The sequence below is a fragment of the Ornithodoros turicata genome, chromosome 5 (assembly GCF_037126465.1).
Source record: "Ornithodoros turicata isolate Travis chromosome 5, ASM3712646v1, whole genome shotgun sequence".
NCBI classification, from domain to species: Eukaryota; Metazoa; Arthropoda; class Arachnida; order Ixodida; family Argasidae; genus Ornithodoros; species Ornithodoros turicata.
The window spans coordinates 64975478-65000726 of NC_088205.1; the positions used below are offsets into that span (position 1 = coordinate 64975478).

The 25249-nt window shown below is 46.2% G+C and overlaps 1 protein-coding gene across 2 annotated transcripts in view; it reads left to right on the forward strand.

The window, feature by feature from the left end:
- LOC135394588 (uncharacterized) overlaps positions 1 to 25249 on the forward strand; it is a 40828-nt gene that overhangs the window by 11879 nt on the left and 3700 nt on the right. The window contains exons 2-3 of one of the 2 annotated variants that reach the window (XM_064625404.1): positions 11072 to 11135; positions 16810 to 16920. In XM_064625404.1, coding sequence (XP_064481474.1) covers positions 11072 to 11135; positions 16810 to 16920 — 175 coding nt within the window. The remainder of the gene's footprint in view (positions 1 to 11071; positions 11136 to 16809; positions 16921 to 25249) is intronic. The other variant, XR_010422946.1, reaches the window with a different exon arrangement.

A 25249-nucleotide genomic window follows, 5' to 3' on the forward strand; every position in this document is an offset into this window, starting at 1 on the left:
CGAAGATGAAAGGAGGAGGGAGGACTACGAAAGAAAAGATGTGAGGAGGAGAAGTGAGAGGCTGGATGAGAGAGCAAACGGTCGATATGTGGATGATGAGGGCAGAGACAGCAGGAAAGCAAACGGTGACAGACCTCAGTCCAGGAGATATAATGACCGGGAAGACGACACGGAAACGTCTACGTCTTGTTGCAAACAAACGTCGGATGGCTCTGAACAGAACAAACAAAAAGACACAAAGACATCAGAAGCCATGGACCTGTTCGTAAAACAGCTGGCAGCACTTCAGGAGAAAGTGTCTTCTCTCGAAAAAGAGAACATACGTCTAAAAGACGAGCAACTCACCCTTGAGAAAGCAAACGGCAAACTACGAAACGATTTCAAAGAATTCGCGGAACGGCAGGTGGAAAAAGCAGAGAAAGCGGCGCGGCACAAATCAAAACAACAGTCAGCGTCAGCCGCTACTGAGAATGCGGGATCACCCTTCTGTGTACGTCCAACCTCCTCCCAGCTTCTCCTTCAACAAATTGTCATGCAGGACGGCAATCCTCTTCACCGGCAACAGATGCAACTCGACGTGCCATTGTCACCTGACGGCGCCGCATCCATTCAACCTCAAATTTATATAAACGACGGGAGACGTGTCGTGAAGGGTTGGCCGGGACAAAGCAACGAAAAGGATGACGACTCCAGCTCATCATCTACTTCTGACGAAACGACATCTACATCAACGACAATGGATAAGAAGGACAAGACCAGGGGAAGAACAAACATTACCATGAGGGGAGGCCCAGGGCAAGGATTTGCCGTGGTGTCTTCAATAACACAGGTTCCTGTGGTAGGCTTTACAGGTACGCACCAATACCCGCCACCAAACATGCATCCAATGGATCCTTCACAATACAGCAAACGAACCAATTCCCTCCCGTGTCAACCCCTCGGGAACAGAGACACCGAACTCGAAAAGTGCAAAAAAAGGATGGATGACCTGTGCCAATGGTACCGTACCTGTCGCCGTAAAGAAGTCTTTCTGGAGCAGACGACGCTCAGCTACCTCAAAAACCTTGGTAGCAGCTGTCACTTCCTAGATGACGTAAACATATTTCACTGGGATGTGGACAACGTATCCAAACTTCACCTAGGCAAAGATTCCTTCAAAGATTTTCGTGTCTTCAGCGGCCCTATCATAGACATGTCTTGTAAAGGCCTCTTCAGGTTTGTCATTGACCCGATGCCAATGAATATCAACGTCTACGTTGAAATCCTCATGTCTGCGAAGCCTGATAAAGAGAAGAAGTACAAAGTCAAAATCAACAGCTTTTACACGGAACAAGCATTCCACGAAAGGGTGTACACTGCTGAAGACCTGTTTGGATTCAAGGGCGTTTTCTCGTACCCTTGCACGCCATGCTTGGGTTTCTTCTCGGTGATGGTGGCTATCGACTACAAGCCTAGTCCTGCTGATGACATGTTTGATGACAAGCTGAGCATTCAGTTGTCCAAAGTGTAGTGCCAGTCACATGTGAAGTACACGTATACACTGCGGTTCTGACAGTACAATTACGACATTATAATAAAATGCAGCATATCATACATATCATAAGACATCGACATTATTGCTTTTGTGCGATAAAAATATAAAGCCGAACCACGTGGAATTCAATGAATCGGAGCGAATGGCAGGAATAAATAAATTCTCACGTTGTAAAAGACACGTGCTCGCAACATTGGAAGACTGCACGACAATGACTTGCTTGGAAGTAGGGTACTGAGTGGATATGCTGGTGTACAAACAATTCTTATCGCCATGGCGACCGTGAACGAACTAAACGGGTGGCTCATGCAAGGAAGCTGTACAAACAGAGTAGAAAAAGGACAACGCTGCTCAAATTTCTAACGCAAATCTCCCGTTTCTTCTATCTCGATGCCAGTTTTAAATGTAGCGGAGACGCCACTCTGCTTCTGAAAGAAGTAGCAAATACAATAGCGGTAACACCGCACGTGGAACACTGTTCAGTAATCAAGAATTGCTGGTTCGAGTGGTGCCGCCGTCTGACTTTATCCGACATCTGCCTTATTGTCGTTAGTCTTGTTTCAACAGTAAAAGATGGAACTTCCAAACTTAGCAGGATAAATATCGGGGACTAAAATGTCAGTGCCTGAAAGTGACACTGGATAGTGAAGAAACACCAACGTGTTTCTTCTTCTTCTTTTCGTTCTACTATCTCTCTCTGATATCCGTGGCATGAAACGAGGGGAGACGAGTTTAAATATTCGCTCGTGTCTTCGGCTTGGCTTCGGACGCTTCGGAGTAGCCCCGCCATCGATTTCCTGTACATCTTCTCAGGTGGCGCCAGATTATCCGCGCGCCAGCTTTCTGTTCACGCTTTCACGTTCATTGACATGTAGACACACGAGACGCACAGTTTTACTGCATACATTATTGCGGGGTTCCTCTATCTTCGAGAAATTACGCTTTCTGTTTTATCCGCTCTGAGGATGTATAGAGCGAATCTACACACGAAACGCGGAAGAACTATCACAGAACACAAGAATCAAAACGAAACTTAAGCCGCTATCCTAGATGTGTGATCTCAGTAAGGCTGTGTTGAGGACGAATTGAACCGCAGCGTTTATCTGTGGTGCGTGCTGGAGTGCAAAGATTATTTAGTAGAGAGTTTTAGTACATCGTACGCAAAGGCGATAGCGTACGTAACAGATAGCGTTGGTGGTTCTGCGCTCTACGCGAAGCTCTCTTTCTCTTATGGGCGTGCGCAGAACCATCAACGCTATCGATTACGTACGCAAAAGTGATAGCGTACAATGTACTAAAACTCTCTAGTGACTCTGAAATCAAACAAAATCAAACAACTCAGGAAAAAGGTGCTGACGCTCGTATTTTCCTGGATGATGATGACGGGTAGACGAAAGAAAGAAAGAAAAAAAAAGAAGAAGAAGAAGGGGGGGGGGAGGGGAGACGCTCGTATTCTCAGGCCGCATGGCCATGCGACGCTTTTCACGCCTGCTTTCACTTGTGCACGAGGGCGCAAAATGGCGAAGCATGCAGTTGTGCAAGACTTTTTTGGCCCAGAGAACTCGTTCTGAATGTAGCTCCAATAAAATGTCAGTATATCGTTTTAGCTAACGTTCATGCGCTGCGATCGGAAGACGTCCGATATCGCGACGAGGGAATGAAGTTTACAATGAATGATGGCAGTTGAAGTATGCAACTGGGCATTGTGCGGCTTGTGTGTTTTTGTCCAATCAGCACACGGCTCCGAACTGAAATGTTCGCTTTCCTAACTGTCAGCTTCCGTGGACGTTATACATTCATGAAGGAGCCTCAGCATGTTCAACACAACCGTTGCACTAGGGCATGCAATCGATGATGGGAGAAGACTCAGCGTGTGCAACAAATAGGGTCTGAGGTTCTCGGGAAATATTTTTTGCCAAATTCGGGGGAGGGGTGGGGGTAAAAATCGGGTTGAAAACAGCAGCATCTATTTCGGGTTAATTCGGTTGTAAAATTTCTAGAATATTATGATGCAGGTAAAAATCGGGTTTATCAGGCTTGTTATACATATCACAAATGTAAAAACAAAACTGCTTCCAAACTAAATAATAACACTGCAACAAAATGAGGTCGATGTTAAAAGGGCTATGGCAATTCAAACCTGCATTGAATGGAACTGTAATTCACATCTGCATGGTAAATTGGTAATGCACACCTGCACATGGATTAAATTACTACTTAACTTAACGTGACACTGTTACAAGTCTTCACGTGAGAGACGCTTCCGTTTTCGTTTCCACGTCGAAGTAGGAGCAAAGAGCTTCGGAGTTTCGTTACGTTCAGCGATTATTCGGCGGTCCTGCTTACTTTGGCTCCTGACTCCTTTCTTTTCAGAACCATCTAAGTTGCTACTAAGTCACTTGTCGCTGGGCGTTGTTTCGGTCGCGGAGCGGTACAGTCATCCCAAACGGGCGAGACAGACGCGTAACTGCCAGAAGCGTCGCGCGCCGCAACGTTCTTCCGACGATTTCACGACGCGCGCGCGCGCTCGGCGTGCGTATGACCAGGGAAAGGTAACAGAAACGGTAACAAAAACGGAAACGGTATTATACAGGAAATATAGCAGGCAACGGTAACAAAAACAGAAACGTATATCGCACACTTAGAATACCTGAAACAGAAACGGGAACAACAATAATTTACGGTAATAATTGGTGTACTGCAGGACCCGAATTATTGCAATTCTTTACCATATCGTGTAGATAAATTGATGAAATATACCGCAATGAAGCAAACGAAAATTAACTGAAGTACTAAAACTAAAATGAACTATCAAACTAGAGCATATAAGTAAGTAGTATAGAGTAAATAGAAGAAGCATAGTTCTTATACGCTTATGGTGACTTGTAATTGTAAGCGTGAGCAACATTCCTGAAAACCACATTCATATTAGCTGTTCATAGAAATCAGGTATATGTATATTTTGAATAAACGTTGTCTCTTGTATGCATGTATCCCCGGAGTCCTCAAAATAGACTTCAGAACGTACAGGGATTAAGTTTTCCAGGATTAAGTTAAGTCACGGTCTCAAACCATTAAAAAAAAGGAAAGAAAAGAAAGAGAAGAACAAAAAGCGGGGGGGGGGGGGTATCGAAAACCGAAACGGAAACGTAAGCAACAATGGTGGGAACCGAAACAGAAACAAATAAGGGTAACGGAGATAGCAACGGAAACGAAAAAGATTCCGTTACCTTTCCCTGCATATGACCTCAGAAAGCCCAATTCTTTTAACGAGCGCGTAGACTGTTCGCCGGAATCAGTCGAATACTGACTTTCGCGCGCGAACGCTTGTGGTCGACGAATCACTCACTCTGTCCGAGTCCCCATGCGTTTCAGTTGGTCGTCCGCGGGCGTTTCTTCGCCGCGCGTACAAGGCCACGGCCTGCACGCGACGTTTTGGAGATGGGGAAACGTCTCATGCGTTTCTTCCTCACGGCTTTGGTTTCACCTCCTTCCGTCGGTGGTCCCTCACTCTCTGCCACTACCGTGGTCGTGCACCGTGGTTCCGTGCCGCGCGACAAAAGGACCCCCGGTTCGGGGAGAAATCGGGATTTACCAGAATCAGTAAATGTGTATTGTGAGACAGACGATTGCTATCGTGATCATTGTATCCCCCTCGCTCGCTCACTCCCGCTTCTTCAAGTTCCAGGACCCATCCACAGTCATCTTGCCATCTTGCCACAGTATTTCGGGGGTAAATTCGAAGAAGAATCTGGTAAAACCAAAAGACCTCAGGCCCTACAAATAGCATGTGCCACACAAGACGGCTAAACCTCAGTCAACAGCGATACGAAGAATCAACGTTGAAATAACGTTGCAAGGTATACGACTGAAAGGTAGAACCTATGCTAACCTTCACTGTAGAATCTACATAGAAAAATGACCGCGCGAATGCGTGTAGAATCAACAGTCGTTATGTGTATCGATTTCTACGTTGTTCACTGTTACCTTTACGTTGATACCACATTTGCTAAGCGTTTTCAGATATCGTTTCTTCTACGTTTTCTGTTGCTACCCTTTCCTAATATATTATGTATGGGTGCTTGATATGTATTAGCGACACACTACGTGGGCAGCAAAACAAAATACTCATTGTGTAAAAGTGAATATTCAAGAAGACCTCGCAGGATGTCACTAGGATATGTCTGAGCGTGGTACAGAATTTTTAATGTACCTGCGTACCTGTACCACAGTTTGTTGTCGAGCTGCTCCAAAGCACACGTGGGGAAATCATTCCACGTGCAAGGCATATGAGCAAGCAGAAATCAGATACTATATATCGCTTATTTTGATTCCGCAAGTTTGAGAGCCCTGCTCGCGTCTGAGTCAAAATGAATAGGGTGACGTGTCTAAATTGAATAGGTTATATACACAAATAACATGAAAGTGGGTGATTACTTTAAGTATTAACTCACTATCAGCATAACTTCTTTGTTTGGTACTGCTTTTGGTTTGAGACATTCAGTAGGTCCACAATAACATTAAAATTATCCGGTATTGTCATTCTAAATTTTGTACAACGTTGAGAATGTATTGAAAGTATAATGCAGAGGCTACGTTGGTATCTGTTGGATATCTACCATTGAAAGCCTAGTGTTGAATTAACGTTTTTTCTGCACTCGAGATCTACGGTTCGTACGATATGGTAGAAATAGCGTCAATTCAGCGTTAGAATTCTACATTCAACGTTGTTCAACGTTAGACAACATGGTTTCTACCTTCCACCAGCACTCGGTGTTGACTAGGAACGTTACTTTCTGATGGTTGGTGTTGGTTCAAGGTATCGATCTGCATAAAGCTTTTGTTTCGCTCTTGCTTGTATCATCCTTGTCGTGACTCCCTGAACGATAGCTGGTTTGAGCAGTTCACTTTTAGTTTGCAACAATGTCCTGGTTCTTCTACTTTGCCTTACGTTTCACTTTCCGCCTACGCCCGCGCGCTCGTTTTGCTTCTCTCATCACGGAGCTTGTCCACTACCTTACACACCTGATACACACCTCCAGAAGACAGTAATGCTTTGCAATACAAAATGAAGAAGGCTGAATCGGAGCAAGCAAAACGACAGCGACTAGACGAAGCGGTCAAGGCCTGTACTCCGCGTACAGTATATTACCTACTTCAGCCCACTTGCGTTATCGCTTGAAGTGCATCGGAAGCACAAGTATCCGTTCATATTGAATACCTGATAACCTTATTCCAATCGAGAGAAGTAGAAAAAAGAAAAGAAGACGAACCAGCTGCTGCTATCCTTGAAAGCAAGGCCGAAGTAATATTGCTGTCGCAATATAATATATTGTCGATAGGCAACAGCCAAGAAGCTGACGGAATGTCACAAGCAATACCCAGATGATATTATCTGGTAGGCCTTCTTCGTTGCTTTTTTTCGACCTTTCAAATTGTCATGAGTTCTGGAACAAAATGTTATTACGCTACTTCCTGACTGCAGCAACATTCTTGTGCATTCCACCGTATTTGAAGAACATGTCAAAGAAGCTGGGAAGCAAGGAACTTGACAGGCTAAAAGAAAACGGTACGTAGATCCAGAAGGGAGCTTGTCAGGGTAAGGGAGGCTAAAGTCTTGCGAGCGAGCCACGTAATCGTATAATCAAGGCGGATTCTCTTCTTAAAGAAGCCTACGGGGAATTTTTCGCCGCGCACCACGCACAAACTTTGCGGTCCAGCTACTGGCGTGTTCCTTTCGCGTGTTCCCTTTGTTTTCCTCTATAGTGAATAACACAGTTTTTGAAGGACTGGAACGGGACATTGATTTTTAACGAACTAATCTTAGTCGGCTTTTGTGCACACTGCGGTCTATGTTTGCTACACTTCTTCACTGGAAGCGCACGGCTTCGATATCTGTACCATTGGAGCCTCATCCCCTAAAGTTTTAGGCCAGAAATCTCATGAAGTATAAAAAAGCTCAACTCAGCTGACTGTAGTTTGTGACGCTTCTGCGAATTACTATAGAAGACGACAGGCGTACTTTTTTTTCATTAGCAGAAAACTCGAACTTGTAAAAAATTTACGGTGATGAAGACTGGGGAGACTGTGGCGCGGGTGTGCGGCACGAGCGTTGCCCTTTCCAGAGGATAAACACGAAAAGTTAGAAGAAAGGACTGTTGTCCCAACAAGGCGTAGTTGTGCTGCGATGGAGCAGGACGAACGATAGCTGTGGTGGTGGTAGTAGTGAAACAAATTTGCACAGATTTGAAAAAAAAAAAAAAAGGAACGAAGAGAAAGAGAGAAACAACGACAACTTTATTGTGAGACGATCAATTGGGAGTTTTATCGCCAGGGGCGATACTCTACCCCATTGCTGGTGATGATACGTGGAATGAAACAATGAGCCCCTTCACAATAAGGATCGAAGTCCTGTGGTGTCCAGAAAGGTGCAGAGAGCTTCGAGGGCAGAGCGTTGGTGGGCTGGATGTGGCCAGGGAACAAGCAATTTTGTGAGAGTTGGGGCGAGAGTCCAGCCCGTTAAGGGATCCGGGGAGTACGGTTCGGGAAGGTGTGGGCATGGAGAAGAATGTGCTCTAGATCTTCTACAGCATCAGAGTGACAGCATTGGGGAGAGTCAACTTGTCTCAAGCGGTAACGCCACTGCGTTGCAAAAGCCACATCGAGGCGCATTCGATGAACTAATGCGGCATCTTGACGAGAAGTATGTCGAGGCATGCGGAAAATGAGCGCTGAATCAACTCTGCTCAGTATAGCTGGGGGGACAATGTCAGTGGTCCATTGGCGGGAGAGGAGCCACGAGGCGTCGAAGTACGGAACGACTATCTACACTCTTAAAAATGAACTTCACCGAATAGCACGCTCCTAGCCAACCATTGCCACGAATGATATCGTTATCTGCCCTGATTTGTTGAAAACGGGAGGCGTACGCCTTTTTTGTGACACTTATGCTGTTCATAATTGTCACAGAAAAGGATTACGCCTCCCAGGGCAGATAAATCAGGGCAGATAACGATATCATTCGTGGCAATGGTTGGCACAGAAGGTGCTATGTGGTGAAGTTCATTTTTAAGAGTGTACTCTCAGCAGCGCATTACGCGTCCGTCTCCGAGACAAGAGAGCAGGCTGCTTCTGGCGGCGCTGTTGGCCTGTTCATTCCCCTCGACACCGCAATGGGCTGGAACCCATTGATGAGAGAGAAAGAAAGTAAACCTACACTCTTAAAAATGTGGTGGTGGGTGGTGGTGGTGGTGGTGGTGGTAAACCGGCTTGCCGTTGTTGGCCTCACGGATGTGGGCTGCGTCACGACTTAAAAATGTAATTCACCGCGTAGCACGCTTCTAGCCAACCATCATCACGAGTGACATCGTTCTCGCCCCTGATTTGTTGAAAACGGGAGGCGTACGCCATTTTTGTACCAATTATGTACTGCATAGGTGGTACAAAAAAGGCCCCTGAGGCTGTTCTTGGGCCCCAATAAAACACTCTCTTATAAAAACTCTCTTATTAAACACAAATTGCACGATTCGACTCTCAAGTAGGGATGGAAGGATATCGATATTCTTATCGATACTATCGATCATTTATGAATGCGATGTTATAGATACTTTTAAAATAGCGATATTTATCGATTTAAATATCGATATTACATCGATGTAGATATCGATACGCATGATGATAGAAATATCAGTAATTCGACGGCTTCTGGGCGCGATGTGAAAAAAAGGATGGAAAAAGAGGACGAAGGAGCGGGTCAACGAGTTTGTTAACCAAACTTGATGGCTTTTTTTCCCTCTCTCCCTCTTGATTTGAAGAAAGGAAAGGTTGGGGATGAGGAGACAATTAAGCAAGACGATGCAAATATTTCCTGTAAAGATGTGATGCTCGTCAGGGGAAAACTTTGTCTAGTTTCTAAAAGTTCGTAGATCGTCCAGGACAGCATTTCATGCCGATCAACGCATCGGGATGTGCAGAACGAGGTCACCAAGCGCGCAACGTACACGGCAGCCGAAGATTTTCTGTTGCTGGGGTGGCTCCGTCCAAACATCCACTCCTCGAAGAACAAAGAAGAAGGAGGCAGGCAAATTGGTGCGGATCCGTAGAGGGCGACATCCCCTGCGCTCACCTAATTTCTTGCACTAATTGTTCCCCAATATTTATGACACAAAACTCTTGCTGAAATGTATGATAGGCTTTTTCGCGAACCCTTCAGATCCCTTTTTCGGTGCCACCACAAAGGGTTGCGTGAGCAAGCAAAGTGCAAGCCAGGGGACTTTGCGGCTAAGTTGTATATGAAGAATAAACGCATCCTAGTCTATATGACTTCCCGTCTTGTCACACAATGAAATCTTGGAGCCAACATTATATTTCCCACACTTTGAGAAAAAGAAAAGAAAAAGGAAACACACACACACACACAAAAGGTTTTCAATTAGTGTTGATTTCGATGAATCTGTTTCACTTTTGGATAAAATATAAAAAGATCCGGTTGAAATTGAGTGTATTAAATCCAAACATCACTGGTTCTAAGTATGGCATGGAAATTGCAAAACTTTTGCAAGCTGGATATTGTTCTTTGCTGAACGAAAAGAGATGTGTACGCCACACCTCTTCGTTCAACAAATAACACACGCACACGTGCAGCGTACACCACTGCACTGTTCATCAGACTTCGCAAGTATTCGCTTGGATTTGGAATACGACTATTCGCACAGGTCTACTTTTTAGAATTTGAATTTACAGACTTTCTGGTACAGGACAAAGTACTTTTTTTTTCAGATGCCCCCATTCCATTATGTAGCATATTTAGTATTCTCATGCATTTTATATTATTCCTGGTCCTGACAAGAAAGCGTTACTTTAGCTCAGCACATTTCAATGCGGGAAGTTAGATTTGTTAGTCTTTTAACTAAAATTTGATGGAATGGCTTATGGCAAAAGTTTGCCAAAATAGACACCCCTGAATTTTCAGACGAGTGCATTTTTAATATACTTTCGTGACACGCCAGGTTTAAATACACTGTATACCAACATGAATAATCATACACATGCATATTATTCATAACCGTTTCCTGTGAATTAAGAATAATGCTGCCGTCAGTTTGCCTAATAAGTCCGGAAGATGTTTCATTATTTGTAGTTGGATCTATACCTTAGAGCGCAGCGTCAGAAGCGTCCATGACCTTTTCTTTCTTTCTCTCTTTTTTGTTTTGTTTTGTTGTTACAGTAAAATATCTCACGATCAACAAGCCCCTACCAATTTCTATATTCTATCAGTTCCTTCCTGTTCTATCTTAGCCCATTCAGGTGCCCTTCCATGCCTCAATCAATTCTTTCTCTTACTCGCTGAGACTGTTTCTTGTTGGCAAAAGCTAACATGACTGAAGGGCGTATTCTCCCGAACATCAGCTGTAAATCATGGAACGAGTTAGAAAGAAGCTGTGACGCGAAGCAAGTTCCCCCTGCTGCCAACATGTCTTTCCGTTCTCCACATTACCCGAACTCGTAAATGCCAAAGCTTCGTATTTTCTTCCATAGTGTCTCTGTCTCGAAGACGAACTAAAGAGGATTTTGAGTTCCCTCCATGCTACGTCGACTCGCTGTGAGTAGAGAACTTTGAGGTTTTCCTGCTATGGTTGCTGACTCTGTTGGCTAGCTATGTTGTGGCGGCCCTCACGATGCTTTAAAAAAGCACACAGAAAGCACACTGTTAAAGCAGAACTTCGCCACATAAGGCAGTGCTAACCAACCATAATTGCGAATGGTATCATTCTGTATCCTCATTTGTTGAAAATGGGCGGAGGCACCTATCTGGGACACGCATTATGCATGTCACAAATAGGCGCCTCGCCCTGTTTTGAACAAATCAGGACACAGAATGACGTCAATCGGAATGGTGGTTGGCTAGGAGCGTGCTATGTGGTGAAGTTCTGTTTTAACATTGCATTTCAGTAACTATCCCCCCCCCCATTTTTTTTAAACCAAGCGGTTATGGTGTCTATTACAATTCACAATGCGGAATAATTCATTCGACAGATGCGTAAATATTGCAGAATTCGATTTTAAAAATCGCGACCCTGCGCAACGGTGGCAGTGCCCGAAACTAGCCGCCCGGGTCGCTTTGACGTCACTACGGTACAACTAACACCACCTAGATAGAGAAAGCCTGCTTACTCGCCGCCATGACGTAACAATTAAGAGTGAGCCAATGAGGACCGTGTTTTCAACGGCCGTAGCCAATCACGAACGTGCTTTCAGCGGTGGTGGCCACGAAGAAGACCACTGTCGTCTGCGAGTCGCGATTGAGCGACTCCCCCCTTACTAAATGGGAAATTGGAAATAAAGCGCAAAATGGTCTGAATCTTTCTCAAAACTGATTTTCTGGAAAGTCTTACACTTTTTGTCTAAATATTTAGGTCTGCAGGTTGCAGGTGAGCTGCAATCATTTGCGAGTTCTTGAATTCGCAGAACGGTGAATCACAGTAGCAGACGAATTCTGACTCTTAATCGAAGCAGGGAGAGGAGGCAATGAGCAGGCCTTCTGTATCTAGATGGCGCTGGTACAGCCCGCTCACTGGTATAGAGAAACGTCGTCTGCTGCACAGGAAGAAATGAAAGAGAAACGAAAAAAAAAAAAAAAAATAAAAACGCCGATTCCGACTGGAGCGCAGTTGCCCTTGGAATCGTAATGACATCGCTGGTGATGTTTTCGCCCTCCTCCTCCTCCTCCTCCTCGTTTCGCCCTGCAGAGCGAGTTGAGCGGGAACGCGCGCGTCGATGTTCAGGTGCATTTTTTATGCGAAAAATATTGCGTGCTAAGCATGTATCTTGCATTTCGCAACGTTACTGTTTAAGCTATATTGTTCTCTCTCTCTCTCTCTCCCTCTGTGTGTATGTGTGTTTCGTAGTCGGTATTTTTCCCCACTCTAGAAGTACTGAACTAGACAGACCCGAGCGCGTTGCGACTGACGTCAAATCATGTAACATCCTTTCATAATGCGTCAAGAGAATTTCTGAAATGGCTTTCTGTGCTCCTTTAATACTTTTAACTTTAAATGCGAACCGTTACTCCACTCACTATTGAAAAAAAATAAATAAATAAAAGAGAAAGGCAGAGAAATCACAAATCATCAGGCAACAAAACCGGCAATTCCAAGGATTGATTGATTGAGATATAAAAATATGGAGATGTGAGACTCGACAACAACCCCAAGGACAAATGTCCCAAGTGCATTTGGTTAACAGCTCCAACATGCGCCTCTCGTTTTAAGACCTATTCTGCAGAAATCTCACTTAATAGTGTAAAGTCTTTTTCAACAAATCAGAAAAGAGATCGATGTCATTCAGGATGATGGTTGGCAGAGATGATGGCGCGCTTTCTGAATAACATAAGCTGGTGGTTACATGAATACGGCAGGAGCGCATCGTATCCGCTTATCGCATCTCCTTACAGCAATCCTCTCCGGTGGATTGATTCACATGGTATCGTGCGAGAGGATTCACTGGGGCACCTGGATACGATATGCTTCTGTCGCATTCATAGCTTCGTTTACATGAATATACTACAGAACCCCATCGTATCCAGTTATCGCATCTCCTTACACCAATCACTTCCAGCAAATTGGTTGGCATGGCCTGGCCTGGTGGGAGAGGATTCACTGCGATAACTGGATACGATATGCCTTGGCCTTATTCAGGTAACGGCGTCTATAGACGACCCTCTGTTTACAAACATGTAACGTCACGAGAAGACCGGTTCGAGGTTATATTTCGCTGTGGTGTGCAAGAAGCGGGAAAAACGCTGGCTGATAGGCTGATAAGCTGATAGTGCCCACCAGCATGCTTTGCGCGGTGGCGTTACGTAATCAACGACATAGGGGCGCGGGTCGTCTATAAGTGCTGCCGCCGTCCTCTAAAGGGACAGTCGCATCCGGAAATCAATCTATGAAACCGATATCATTATGTTTAGGCATCGGTCGACAATATACCTGGCTAATTTTTGTTTCGTCCGAAAAGTCCTTAGATATTAAATAAACGGATCTTAACGATCGGCGCTGCTTCCGCAGCTGCAGAGGCTCCGGCGGCGTGACGTCACTGCCTAGGCGGAAAGGTAAGAGGGCGGCGCTCAGATGAGAAATGTCCTTTTATCAAGGTCGCGCCCTCGGTGTTTCTAAGGGAGTCACGTCTTCTTGTACTTCCACAGAGAGAATTGACCTTTTTCACAACGACCTATGCGCATGCGCATGACCTTGAGGCGCCGTAGAGGGTTATCTCCGTCTTGACTAGATGGCGCAGTATGGGGACGACAGAAGTGGGGAACAATGGGGAGACCGCACGAGAGGCGCCAGCTCGTCGCTCCCACTCCGGACCGGCTTTGGTCCTTTGTGGTACCCACGTAGATTTGTTTTGACGCGCTCCGAGCGTGGTTCGCTGGAAAGCCGCTAGGATACGACGCGTATATGGAAAAGGTCCATTCCGCCCAACCCTCAGCATCCGGCGTCTGAGCGCTGCAGTGTAGCAGCACGAACTATCACCAACTCTCCCTCTTCCTCCCATTCGTCTGCTGTTGTCATGTATTTCGTCGAATAACAGTTAAACTGAGCGCCATATTTCGCGTGGGATTTTCGATACCGCAGTCAGTGGTTCAGGAGGAATAAAATGACACCATAGTTTCGAAATCGACTGGAAAGGATGCGACCGTCCCTTTGAGAACTTAATTCCTTTGAGAAAGTAGTTAGTAATGTAGCGGCTTGGTTGCATCGATTCTCACCCGGCCTTTCGTCCTCTTTTCCTTCCTACCTCTGTGTCTCTCCGATTATGTGTTACCATTTGCGTTCGAGTGAAATGGAAAATCGGTCACTGCATGCAGACACAGGTACAACACTAGCAATAATTACATAAACGAGCTTTATAGCGTTTGCGGGGTCAGGTGGGAGTGTGGGCAATGGCGGACAGTTTCCGTCAATCTGTCTTCTGTCTTTTTGGACGTCTGTGTAGAGGACGATGGTCTTCCTCTACATGAGCCCCGACCGGCGATGATGGTATGCCACGGAGAGGCGATGACAGTGGCCTATCTCCATGGCCGCGCCGGTGGAACTGAGAAGCGGGTGCTCCATGCGCGTGGCCATCCTTGTCGTTGTCCAGCGTCCGCTACAGGGGTCCCCCTGCCGTCAGATGCGTTGCGGACGCATCGCAAGAGCTGGAGTCCAGGTAACGCGCCTGGGAAAAGCTGCAGTTGAGGGCGACCGTGGTATACGTGCATGGTCGAACAGGTGCATGGCACGACACACGTTGGCAGCATGTCACAGATGGTGAGGACGGGAACAACGATCTGTCAGGTAGAGACGAGCGAAAGAGAGTGAGGCGCTCGGTGCCGTGGTCCTGGGGTGCCACGACCGGCACGGGAGCCGAAGCTCGAGAGTCCCAGGTGAAGGGGGTGAGGCGAGGATATGTGAGCCGTGGTGAGATGCCGAGACATGCTGAAGCGTGCCGTGGCGTCGGCTGCCGCGACTGCCGCGACCGGCAGGTGAGCGCAAGGCTAGAGTGTCGCGGCCGGCAGTGAGAAGCGTCGGGTGCGGTGAAGAGTGCCGAGATGCGGCAGGAGTGAAGGCGGCTCAATCTGTGAAGCGCGTGTGTGCCGGAGGTAGTGCTGTTTGATGGTGTCGTCACAAATTTGGGATAGTGAAGGGCCGAATTGCTCCGGACATGATGCTCTTCGTCCGGGTCACCAAACGTAGAGGACGATGGTCTTCCTCTACATGTGCCCCGACCGGCGATGATGGTATGCCAAGGAGAGGCGATGACGGTGGCCTATCCCCATGGCCGCGCCGGTGGAACTGAGAAGCGGGTGCTCCATGCGCGTGGCCATCCATGTCGTTGTCCAGCGTCCGCTACAGTCTGTTTTGAATAAAGCGGACCATGCCAATCTTTGTCGACAGAACAATGGCTGTTTTCAGAACACTTCTGCCGCACACTTTCGAGAGCGAATTCAAACTTTCGAATGGGGTTGTGACAGCACTTTGATAGATTTGGTCCATTACATGATGCAGGTTGCTGTTACTGCACGCCATATTGAGTAAATAAGAACTACTCTTCTACGTGGTCCGAATCGGCGAAACAGAAACCATCGAAGAAACTTCCCTGTCAAGCTCCGACGTTTAAGAGCTTGCGGCGCGAGAGCTTCGGCCTCTCCCATTAGTTCTCGAAAGCAGGTGACCTCGCCTGCGGCCGCCTCATTCGCGGGGATGCCTGCTGTGACGTCAGAGCCAGACTTAGAAGTCTGCCCAGGACGCACATTTCCCCCAGAGCGTTAGTCGTGACGTAGCCCACATCTGTGAGGCCGACAACGGCGTGCTCTTTCAGCAGTACCAGCACCACCACCCATCAGATTCAATTCAATTTATTCAATTTACCATATACATGGTTTGGCAAAGGAGCAGATGACCAGATGAACTCCAGTATTCGAGGAGCTGATTCCTACGCGTGTATCATTCATCTTGCTGCAGTAATAACGGTGCCGTGATGTAACACGTAAGGTTTGTCTGCCTATAGTATGGCGACATGTTGCACGTGCCGCAGGGTAGGACTGCGGGTAATTTCGACCACCTGGTGTTCTTTTGACGTGCGCCGGAAATTGCCGTTACACGCGGTTCTGGAAGCAATCTTTACCTCCCCCACATTGCGACCATCCTCGGCTGGGTTTGAAGCCGCGATCTTGAGCTCAACAGGCCAACACGTACGTTACCGACTGAGCTGCCCAGTAGGGCTCCTCTTGATGCGAAACTTGGAATTGCAGATAAGATTCGATTCGATTAGAAGGACAAAGAAAAATATGGAGACTTCAGTCCCAACGGGGTCGGGTATGTCCACTCCAGTACTTGTACACTGGGAAAATATACCGACTACAAGACACACACAGAGAGAGAGAAAGAAGAATATAGCTTGAACAGCAACGTTGCGAAATGCAAGATAAATCCATACTGGAGGCCAAATGACATATAAATGAGGCCAATGCTTCTCTCTCACAGAGAGAGAGAGAGAGAAAAAGAAACCAACGAGGAGGGTGCAATTTAATAACGATCAGCCTGAAGAAGAATGCAGGCTCTCTCTGATGCACATAACCCTATTTTACATTTATCCATCATAGAGATATAGCGAGCTGTCACAACCCCTTTAATCGAACGTTCGGAATGCTTCGCTTCTAAGACCTCTGTGCAGCACCCACATATCGTGTATATTTTCAGAAGAATCTCATGTACGAAAATTGTGCCTCGCAGGTAGAAACACAGGGAGCATGAACCTGATTGAAGCTGCTGCTCTGCTTCTTGCTAGCATCCACATCGCTGGGGTGCAGTGTTCCGGATATTATTATGTGGACTTCCCGTGGGGTACGTAGAGATCGAAATGCATCGTGAGTATCGTCCCTGGCGATGAAACCCCACTTATTATCACTAAAATAAAGTTCTTTTGCATACATCGTGTATAATGAATCCATCCGTTCCGCTGATCAAACATAAATCTTTGGAGAACGTCACACACACATATATTCATTGGATGATGATAAGGTGGGCGGTTCACCGCCGCTGTGGCGGTACACTGTGGAGAACACCGCGTGCCGTTCACATAGCGGATAACTGTATTTCACTTTGCTTGCCGAATTATTATTATTATTATTATTATTATTATTACTATTATTACTTTGCTTGGCAATTTGAGCAGCTACGATGAATGGGGTCACGGGAAGTTTTACGGTCACGCAACACACACACATAAAGAGACGATGATGAGATGGTGCTGATGCCGGCACGCCCACGCGAATTATGTTTTGTACAGCGGAAAATCGGCAAGCAGGATTATGAAATAGGGGTGATGCTGCAGGCGCATCGTTCAGTCGTATACGGGAGCATGAATTTAATGAGAGAACAATGATACTTATTTCATTGCCTGTTATAAATCAATCTCCCTCAAAGACTCGGTACGCAAAGTATAACAGCCGTCAGTGAACATTAAGCGCGTCCATGAATTTTCGCAAGAACAGGCTAAACTTCATAGTTGGGGATTTTCCAAGACTAGATGACGTCGTAGGGAGCTCCGGTGTTTGTCTCCTATAGCAACAGCGCTCTCCGCCCAACGCTGGAAGACTGCCAGCAACTGTGGCGAGCGGACGGAATGTCCATGTTGCCAGGCGCGTGTGGGACTGCGCACCCTTATAACGTCATGCTCCACAAAATTATAAATTAAAGGGGCACTAAAATGCAAAATATGTTCACTTCATATTACGTTACACGCTGTGTTAATTTCGTACTTGTTATGATAATTCAAAACTTTGATTCCGTTACGAAGCTACAAACAAAATTATACCGGACTCTTTCTTGCTTCGGCACGATGCAGTGAACGACACTTCAACTCGTGCATCGGTGTTTTTAGTCCATGCTGTGCGTGCACGCGCGTGCCATGCCATGGAGCAGTCCCGGTGAAAAATATAGCGCGCGTCGCGCAGCCGACTAGCGTCGCTTACCGAAGGACGTGAAGATAAATTTTGTCAATGGAACATTCGCGAGAACTGTTGTGGGCCACAGTTCAGTGAATCGGCATTGAAAAATGCAGCAGTGCGCATCATTCCGCGCATGTACGGAACACTACGATCGGACCCGCTATACAAATTCACACGCCCACGATTGGTATGCGCGCGCTTCTCCTGCTGTCTCATTGGATGCCGCCAATCTTTGCCTCCTGGGGATCCCATTCGTTGTCAAAGACGGCTCACCAGCTCTTGTGGCTCAGTGGTTAGCGTGCTGGCCATGTCACGTCGAGACTGGGAGGTACCCGGGTTCGAATCCCGGTGCCGGCTGTGCTGTCTGGGGTTTTTCCTGGGTTTTCCTCAGACGCTTTCAGACATATGTCGGCACAGTTCCCCTAGAAGTCGGTCCAGGACGCACATTTCCCCAGGGCGTCAGTCGTGACGTTGCCCACATACGTGAGGCCGACAACGGCAAGCCCTTTCACCACCACCAAAGACGGCTCTGGTTTCATTACGTTTTCCTTCTAAACGGTAGCGTAGTGTGAACTAATTTTGTTTTAATTTATACTAGTTGAAACACTGACTTTCATTTGAGAGCAAGTTGTTTTTCCATTTTAGTGCCCCTTTAATTTTATGCAACTTCCGCGTAGTCATAACTTTAAGTTATGAACGGCGGGAATGATGGACTGGACGCTTTAGGGATGTTCATGGCTCTAAATGGTCAATGGTGAAATAAGACTTTGGGATTGGCTGTAATACATCGATGATGGTTAACGGGCACATGCACCTGACCCACCGGCTAACTAAAGCGCGGGGGAAAACATCTAAACAGCATTTTGCCGGGAATCGAATCTCTGTTCCCCTCCAGGTTTACATGCACCTGACGAGCGCTAGACGCTTCGATGGCACGGTGGCGGTACATGCGAAACACCATGTTATCTGCGGATCGATGCTAACGACCGTACCGCTTACAGTTGGGAGTGTTTTTCACATAGCCGAGTGTGGCAGTGCACATGTCAAGCAGCAAGCAAATCGCGTATGTCTGCTACTGAAACAGCTGCTACTGGGGGGGAAAATAAAAGAAAGAGAGAGAGGGAGAGAAAGAGAGAGGTAAAGAAGAAGCATAAGGAATCCCAAGAAACTGGTTACCGAGACTTTCAAACAAGTTCAAATATGTAATGGGCGCTTTAAGTAGCGGTTCTACAGAGCGCGATCCGTCCACTCTGTCCCTGTCCATCCGGAGCCTCTGCTAACGAAGCTTTAAGCCAAGAGAGCATTGCGATGCACGTGATGTGTGCACGTTGCGTGTGCAAAGCGCCTCTAGGCCTTTGAGTGTCACTGCATGTTCTTTTACCGTAGAGACGTCTTCCTATTCGGTTGTCTGCAGCCTTAAAAAAGATTAATTAAGGTACAGGTGGGTTCAACCGGAGGGGACGGCGGAGAGCGCGAGAAGCACTCCGACATGCGGGTGGAAAAAATGAGGTATTCCGTCTAGTATAAAGGAGCGCGCTCCATGCGCTCCGGAGCCCAATGTCTGGTAGTACTGAGTGTCTAGTAGCCTAGTAGTCTCGCGACGTAAGGACACGACGAATTATCTCTCACCCTTTATCATTTACTCTCACCCTTTACAAGGAAACGCAACGTGTTGTCAGCAGGCTTGTCGTCTGCAAACATACGCAAGTGCCGTCTGCAAATAGCATCCGTGCACGATTGCCGCGCGCGCAATCGCTTCCAGACACGCGGAAGGAAAACTATGTTTCTCTTTCCTCACATCGGGTGATGTCTTTTCAGGAAGTGTAGTGGATATGAGAACAACGGGGAAACAGCGCATTGTTCTTCCCCTGTGTTAGGTGTGGCGGAAAAAGACAGTCGGAAAAGGAGAAAGTCGGAGCTACAGATAACCAGAATGCAACATTTCGTTTTCGTCTTTTACCTCGCCATTTGTCCTTATCCTTAGCCTCAAAGAAACATTAGCCGCGTCGAAAAGAGAGATGTGAGCCGACTCATTATTCCATTTCACCACATTACCGCCAGCAATGCACTGCAGGGGAGTAAAGTTCGGAGTCAGGAGTCAAAAAATGGGGAGTACTAATTGCGCTCTAGGGGACTCGAAGTTGTACTTGCTCCCTAATCTACTCCTTTCTCCCGTAGTGTGTTCCTCACTCGAAACAAGTGAGGAACACACTTGAAGACAACGTACGGAAGGGACAGCGTTGGTGCTTCTTCATGCGCACTGCGCGAAGCTGTCTTTCTGTTGTGGGCGTACGCAGAACCATCACCGCTATCCCTTCCGTATGCTAAGGCGACAGCGTACGATGCACTAAAACTCTGTATTACCTAAGATATCATTGTACCCTACCCTGTGCGCGAATCGACGAAAGATGGAGGGCAGTTTCATTTTAAATCGAACAACGTATGAAAGTCGTATTTTTTAATTCGCCCAGAAAAAATATATGTTAGAGGACAGTTCAAACGACGCAAATCGCGCCACGTGCGATGCTCGTGCGTGTAGTAGTTTCCGCGTAGGAGAGGGGGAAAGCCGGAGGCTACTTGGGCGCGCTTTCTTCTGGACCGACTTTGACGGGATCTAGCACCGCTGCCTTTATGCCTAGGAACTGGAGGATTTTTGTGATTATAGGCTGCACCATAGACACTGTCGACAGCCACCCATAGAACTCTGAGAGCCACAGATTTTCTGTTAAAAAATGCCAAACTTGGCGTAAACGTCCAAAAAGGCCAAATTTTGTTACCAATTTTCTTCATGACGGAACGTCTGAGAACATCGAGCTTAGGATAGTCGATAGGAGTCGATAGGACGTTGAAAGAGCTTTCGTGCTGTATAGAATTCATTTTTCTCAGCCCAGTTGTTTCTGTGTTATTAGCTTGAGAATCACACATGGTAGGCGAAAATTGCCAATGTTGCATCTCAATTTTCTCAAAAATCTTCGATTTCCTTGATTATTTTTCAAAAGGTGGCGTCATGTCTCTACTTTAGACGCCAAGTGAGACAATCTTTTATTTTTGCCTGAGAGACGCGCAGCGATTTTTTTGTCAGGCAGGGTGCACGAGGCTGCGGCCTTGCGCGCCCCACCCACGAGGACGCGACCTTCAACCTCTTCTTTGCTACATGTGTCCCGCTGACGGAGAAATCAATGACCACACTGCGTGAGCTTGTTGTAGTGTCCCCGGAGCATCACTTTACGTTTATTCAATGGTCTCTCAGTTCCGCCAGGCTCATTCCAACCGTGGGAGAGTACATGAGTTGCCTGTGCGCCCCTGACGAGAAGCCCCAGTTCGACGAACATACCGACAAAGCTGTGACAAGAAACGAAGCGCCTCGTAGAGATCGTTATCCACTGGTAACATCTTAGCTTTTGTTTCAGGTTGCCGCCAGTCCCTCAGGCAGTGTGAAGGGCACATCCTTTTCATTGGTTAAAGAACGAAAACCGAAAGTTTCGAAAAACGTAAAATGTGCCCATTGCGAGACCCCTGCAGGTGATGGCTGCCACCATTGCATTAGCATCATCCCATAGCTTTAGACATGACCTTTCACATGATATGAAGTGACTGGGTTCAAGCGCATTCTTTGTCCGCTTAGTATCGCAGAACCACGAGTGGTACGCGAAAATTTTGCATGTTCGACCTTACTTATTTCTAAAAAGCCGGAATATTTTTCACGATTTATTCCACAGGGCCGGTACTCTGCGCTGCTGGTAAAGTACATTTTCTCTTTTTGATTGAGACGTAGGTCTACCTTTCCGCGGAGCGATTTTTCCACACAAAGGCTCTCTTCGTATGTTTACGAGCGCGTTTTGCTTCGTAGTCTTTGCTTTGTAATTTAATGCCCAGATGTTGCATTATGTACTTATTTTGCACTTATGGTACGTATGTTTATTTTTTCCTTTGGAGACGCAGGGCAATACTTTCGTGGGCGACTTGAACTTGCTATTACGCACTTTCATGGGAGTCGCACGCACGACGTGTGGGTATACGCACGTGCGCATATTCACTATTCTCCCGCACATGTGCTTGAGGCAATGCACATACGCACGCTATGAGTCTGTCGTGCGAGTTAATATTAAGAAGGCAGAACTACGGCCACAGGGGACAGAAAGTTACAACACCTGAGAATACCAATTTGTGGTCGCGTGGTTGCAGCGCCTCTTAACGTGGGCGCAATACGTGATAGTTTCGAAGGTGTGCATGCTCTCTTTAATTAGTTTTATGCTCCGTAGCGTTATTTCGGAACCACGACGAGTGGTACAAAACCCGTAAGACCGCTGTGATGACAGTTGCTGCTCTCAAGTATAACACGTTCGCCCACACCGAGATGTGTCAATGTCCCCGTGGGAATCAAAATTTCCGACAGAACAACGCACAACTAAAATCCCTCGTTTCCGGTAGCCGTACACACTAAATTTCAAAACACCCTTTTTGGTGTAATTCGGCGGTATCATAACTGACTTCCTTTTTGGTGTATATCAACACCCCTTGAAAAAGTTACACCCCACAGAAAAGGTGTATTCCTTACACCCAAATTGGTGTATTTCAACGGTATCATAACTGACTCCCTTTTTGGTGTAATCCTACACCCAGTGGAATCTGTACACCCTTCTGGAAAGGGTGTAAATGGAGTGCACCATGTGTCGTATATGAGACACTGCGAAATGAAGTCCGCGAACGCGTCTGAGGAATGTCTGAGGATGCCATGGCTGGGCTTTGGAATCCCAGCAATCTAATTCCAGCAACCACTGTAAGCCAAACAGATATAGATACATAAATGATACGGATGATACAGATGAATACATATAAATAAATAAAATAAAATAAAATATAATGAAAATAAAATTAATAAGTACAGATATTAGTACAAATTTTGTTCACTTGAACATACAGTTCTTCATGGTTTCGTGTTCGTTAGTGCAGTATGTACGCTTGTATTCGTTATGCAAATGCTCTCTTCCTCTGTTCTGTGAATACACAACTTTTTGCTCTGCCAATCCTTTATCGTAATTCTTTTTTGCTGAATATGCACTGCACTTGCTTACCACACTGTATTGGGCTAACATCTGACATAATGTCCACAAAAACATTGGGCAGGACAAGTATTTTTTACTTTATGGTATTAGTTAATGATGAAATCATGTCGTAAATATTAGGTACTGACAGCACAAGAAGGTAATTCGTTACTCGCCTCATATATATATTCATTGCCTTTTCTTAAGAAAATGTCAAACTGGAACACATGTTTCACCCACTGTGGATATCCCCCAAATAAAAGTCTCATTAGTATATATGTTGTTCATTTACACCATATTTACACCAAAATGTGATAACACGTTGGAAAGAGGGTGTTTCGAAACACTAACACCCCGTTAACACCACTTCTGGTGACTGTTTTTTCCATAGAAGGTGTAATAGGGGAGTATATGCAATGTTACACCCTAATTACACCTCAAACACACCAAAAAAGGTGTTCTGAAATTTACAGTGTAGGTACCTTAAACCCTCGGTGTGGTCTTCAGTAGTCCTTCTGGCATCCATGCGCTTGAACCCATTCACTTTATATCATGTGAAAGGACATGTGTAAAGCTATCGGATGATGCTAATCCAATGGTGGCAGCAACCACCTGCAGGGGTCTCGCAATGGGCACATTTTACGTTTTTCGAAACTTCCGTTTTTCGTTCTTTTACCAATGAAAAGGATGTGACTTTCACATTTCCTGGGGGACTGGCGGCAACCCGAAACAAAAGCCAAGATGTTACCAGTGGATAAAGATCTCTACGAAGCGCTTCGTTTCTTCTCACTGATTTGTCGGTATGTTCGTAGAACTGGGGCTTCTCATCAAGGGCGCACTGGCAACTCATGTACTCTCCCACGGTTTGAATGAGCCTGACGGAATTGGGAGGCCATTGGGTAAACGTAAAGTGATGCTCTGGGGACACTACAACAAGCTCACGCAGTCATTGATTTCGCCGTCAGCGGGACACTTGTAGCAAAGAAGAGGTTGAAGGTCGCGTGCTCGTGGCTGGGACGCGCAAGGCCGCAGCCTCGTGCACCTTGCCTGACAAAAAAATCGCTGCGCGTCTCTCAGTCAAAAATAAAATATTGTCTCACTTGGCGTCTAAAGTAGAGACATGACGCCACCTTTTGAAAAATAATCAAGAAAATCGAAGATGGCATTTTTGAGAAAACTGAGATGCAACATTGGCAATTTTCGCCTACCATGTGTGATTCGCAAGCTAATAACACAGAAACAACTGGGCTGAGAAAAATGAGCTCTATACACCACGAAAGCTCTTTCAATGTCCTATCGAATGGCACTAAGCTCGATGTTCTCAGAGGTTTCGTCATGAAGCAAATTGGTAACAAAGTTTGGCCTTTTTGAACGTTTACGCCAAGTTTGGCATTTTTTAACAGAAAATCTGTGGCTCTCAGAGTTCTGTGGGTAACTGTCGACAGTGTCTATGGTGCAGCCTATAATTACAAACAACCTCCAGGTCGTAGACATAAAATTAGCGGTGCTAGATCCCGTCAAAGTCGGTCCAGAAGAAAGCGTGCTCAAGCAGCATCAGACTTTCCCCCTCTCCTACGCGGAAACTACTCCACGCACGAGCATCGCACGTGGCGCGATTTGCGTCGTTTGAGCTGTCCTCTAACATATATTTTTTCTGGGCGAATTAAAAAATACGACTTTCACACGTTGTTCGATTTAAAATGACACTACCCTGGAGTGATTGATCGATAAGATTGATTGTCTCTTCATAACTGCCTAAGGAATGCTTTGATGTGTCCTACTTATTTTAATAAGCCTTCATATCGCCCCCTCCTCCCCCATTTTTTATGTGTCTGCGTCTCCGGAGTCAATGTGTGGAGAACAGTCCACTAAAATACGGGAGGAGAGTATCATGGCAGTAGGCGGGCAGAAGTGGAGAGGGGCGGGGGAGTCCCTAAAAGCATATTAGTAATGCAGGTGCTAATTTGGAGGTCGAGCCGGGCCTGCGAAGTCCATCACGCACATCTGGTAGGAGACAGGTTCTGCGGATGGTCCTGACAAGTGGAGTACTCGTAGAGGACTGACAACATTCATTAGCTTGAGGGGCTTGAGGGGCTCGACATTGTGCGGATAAATATCTCCTTAGATGACACCACGCTTCATATGAACGGGCTCTTTCGTGAGCTCTTTGTATACCGG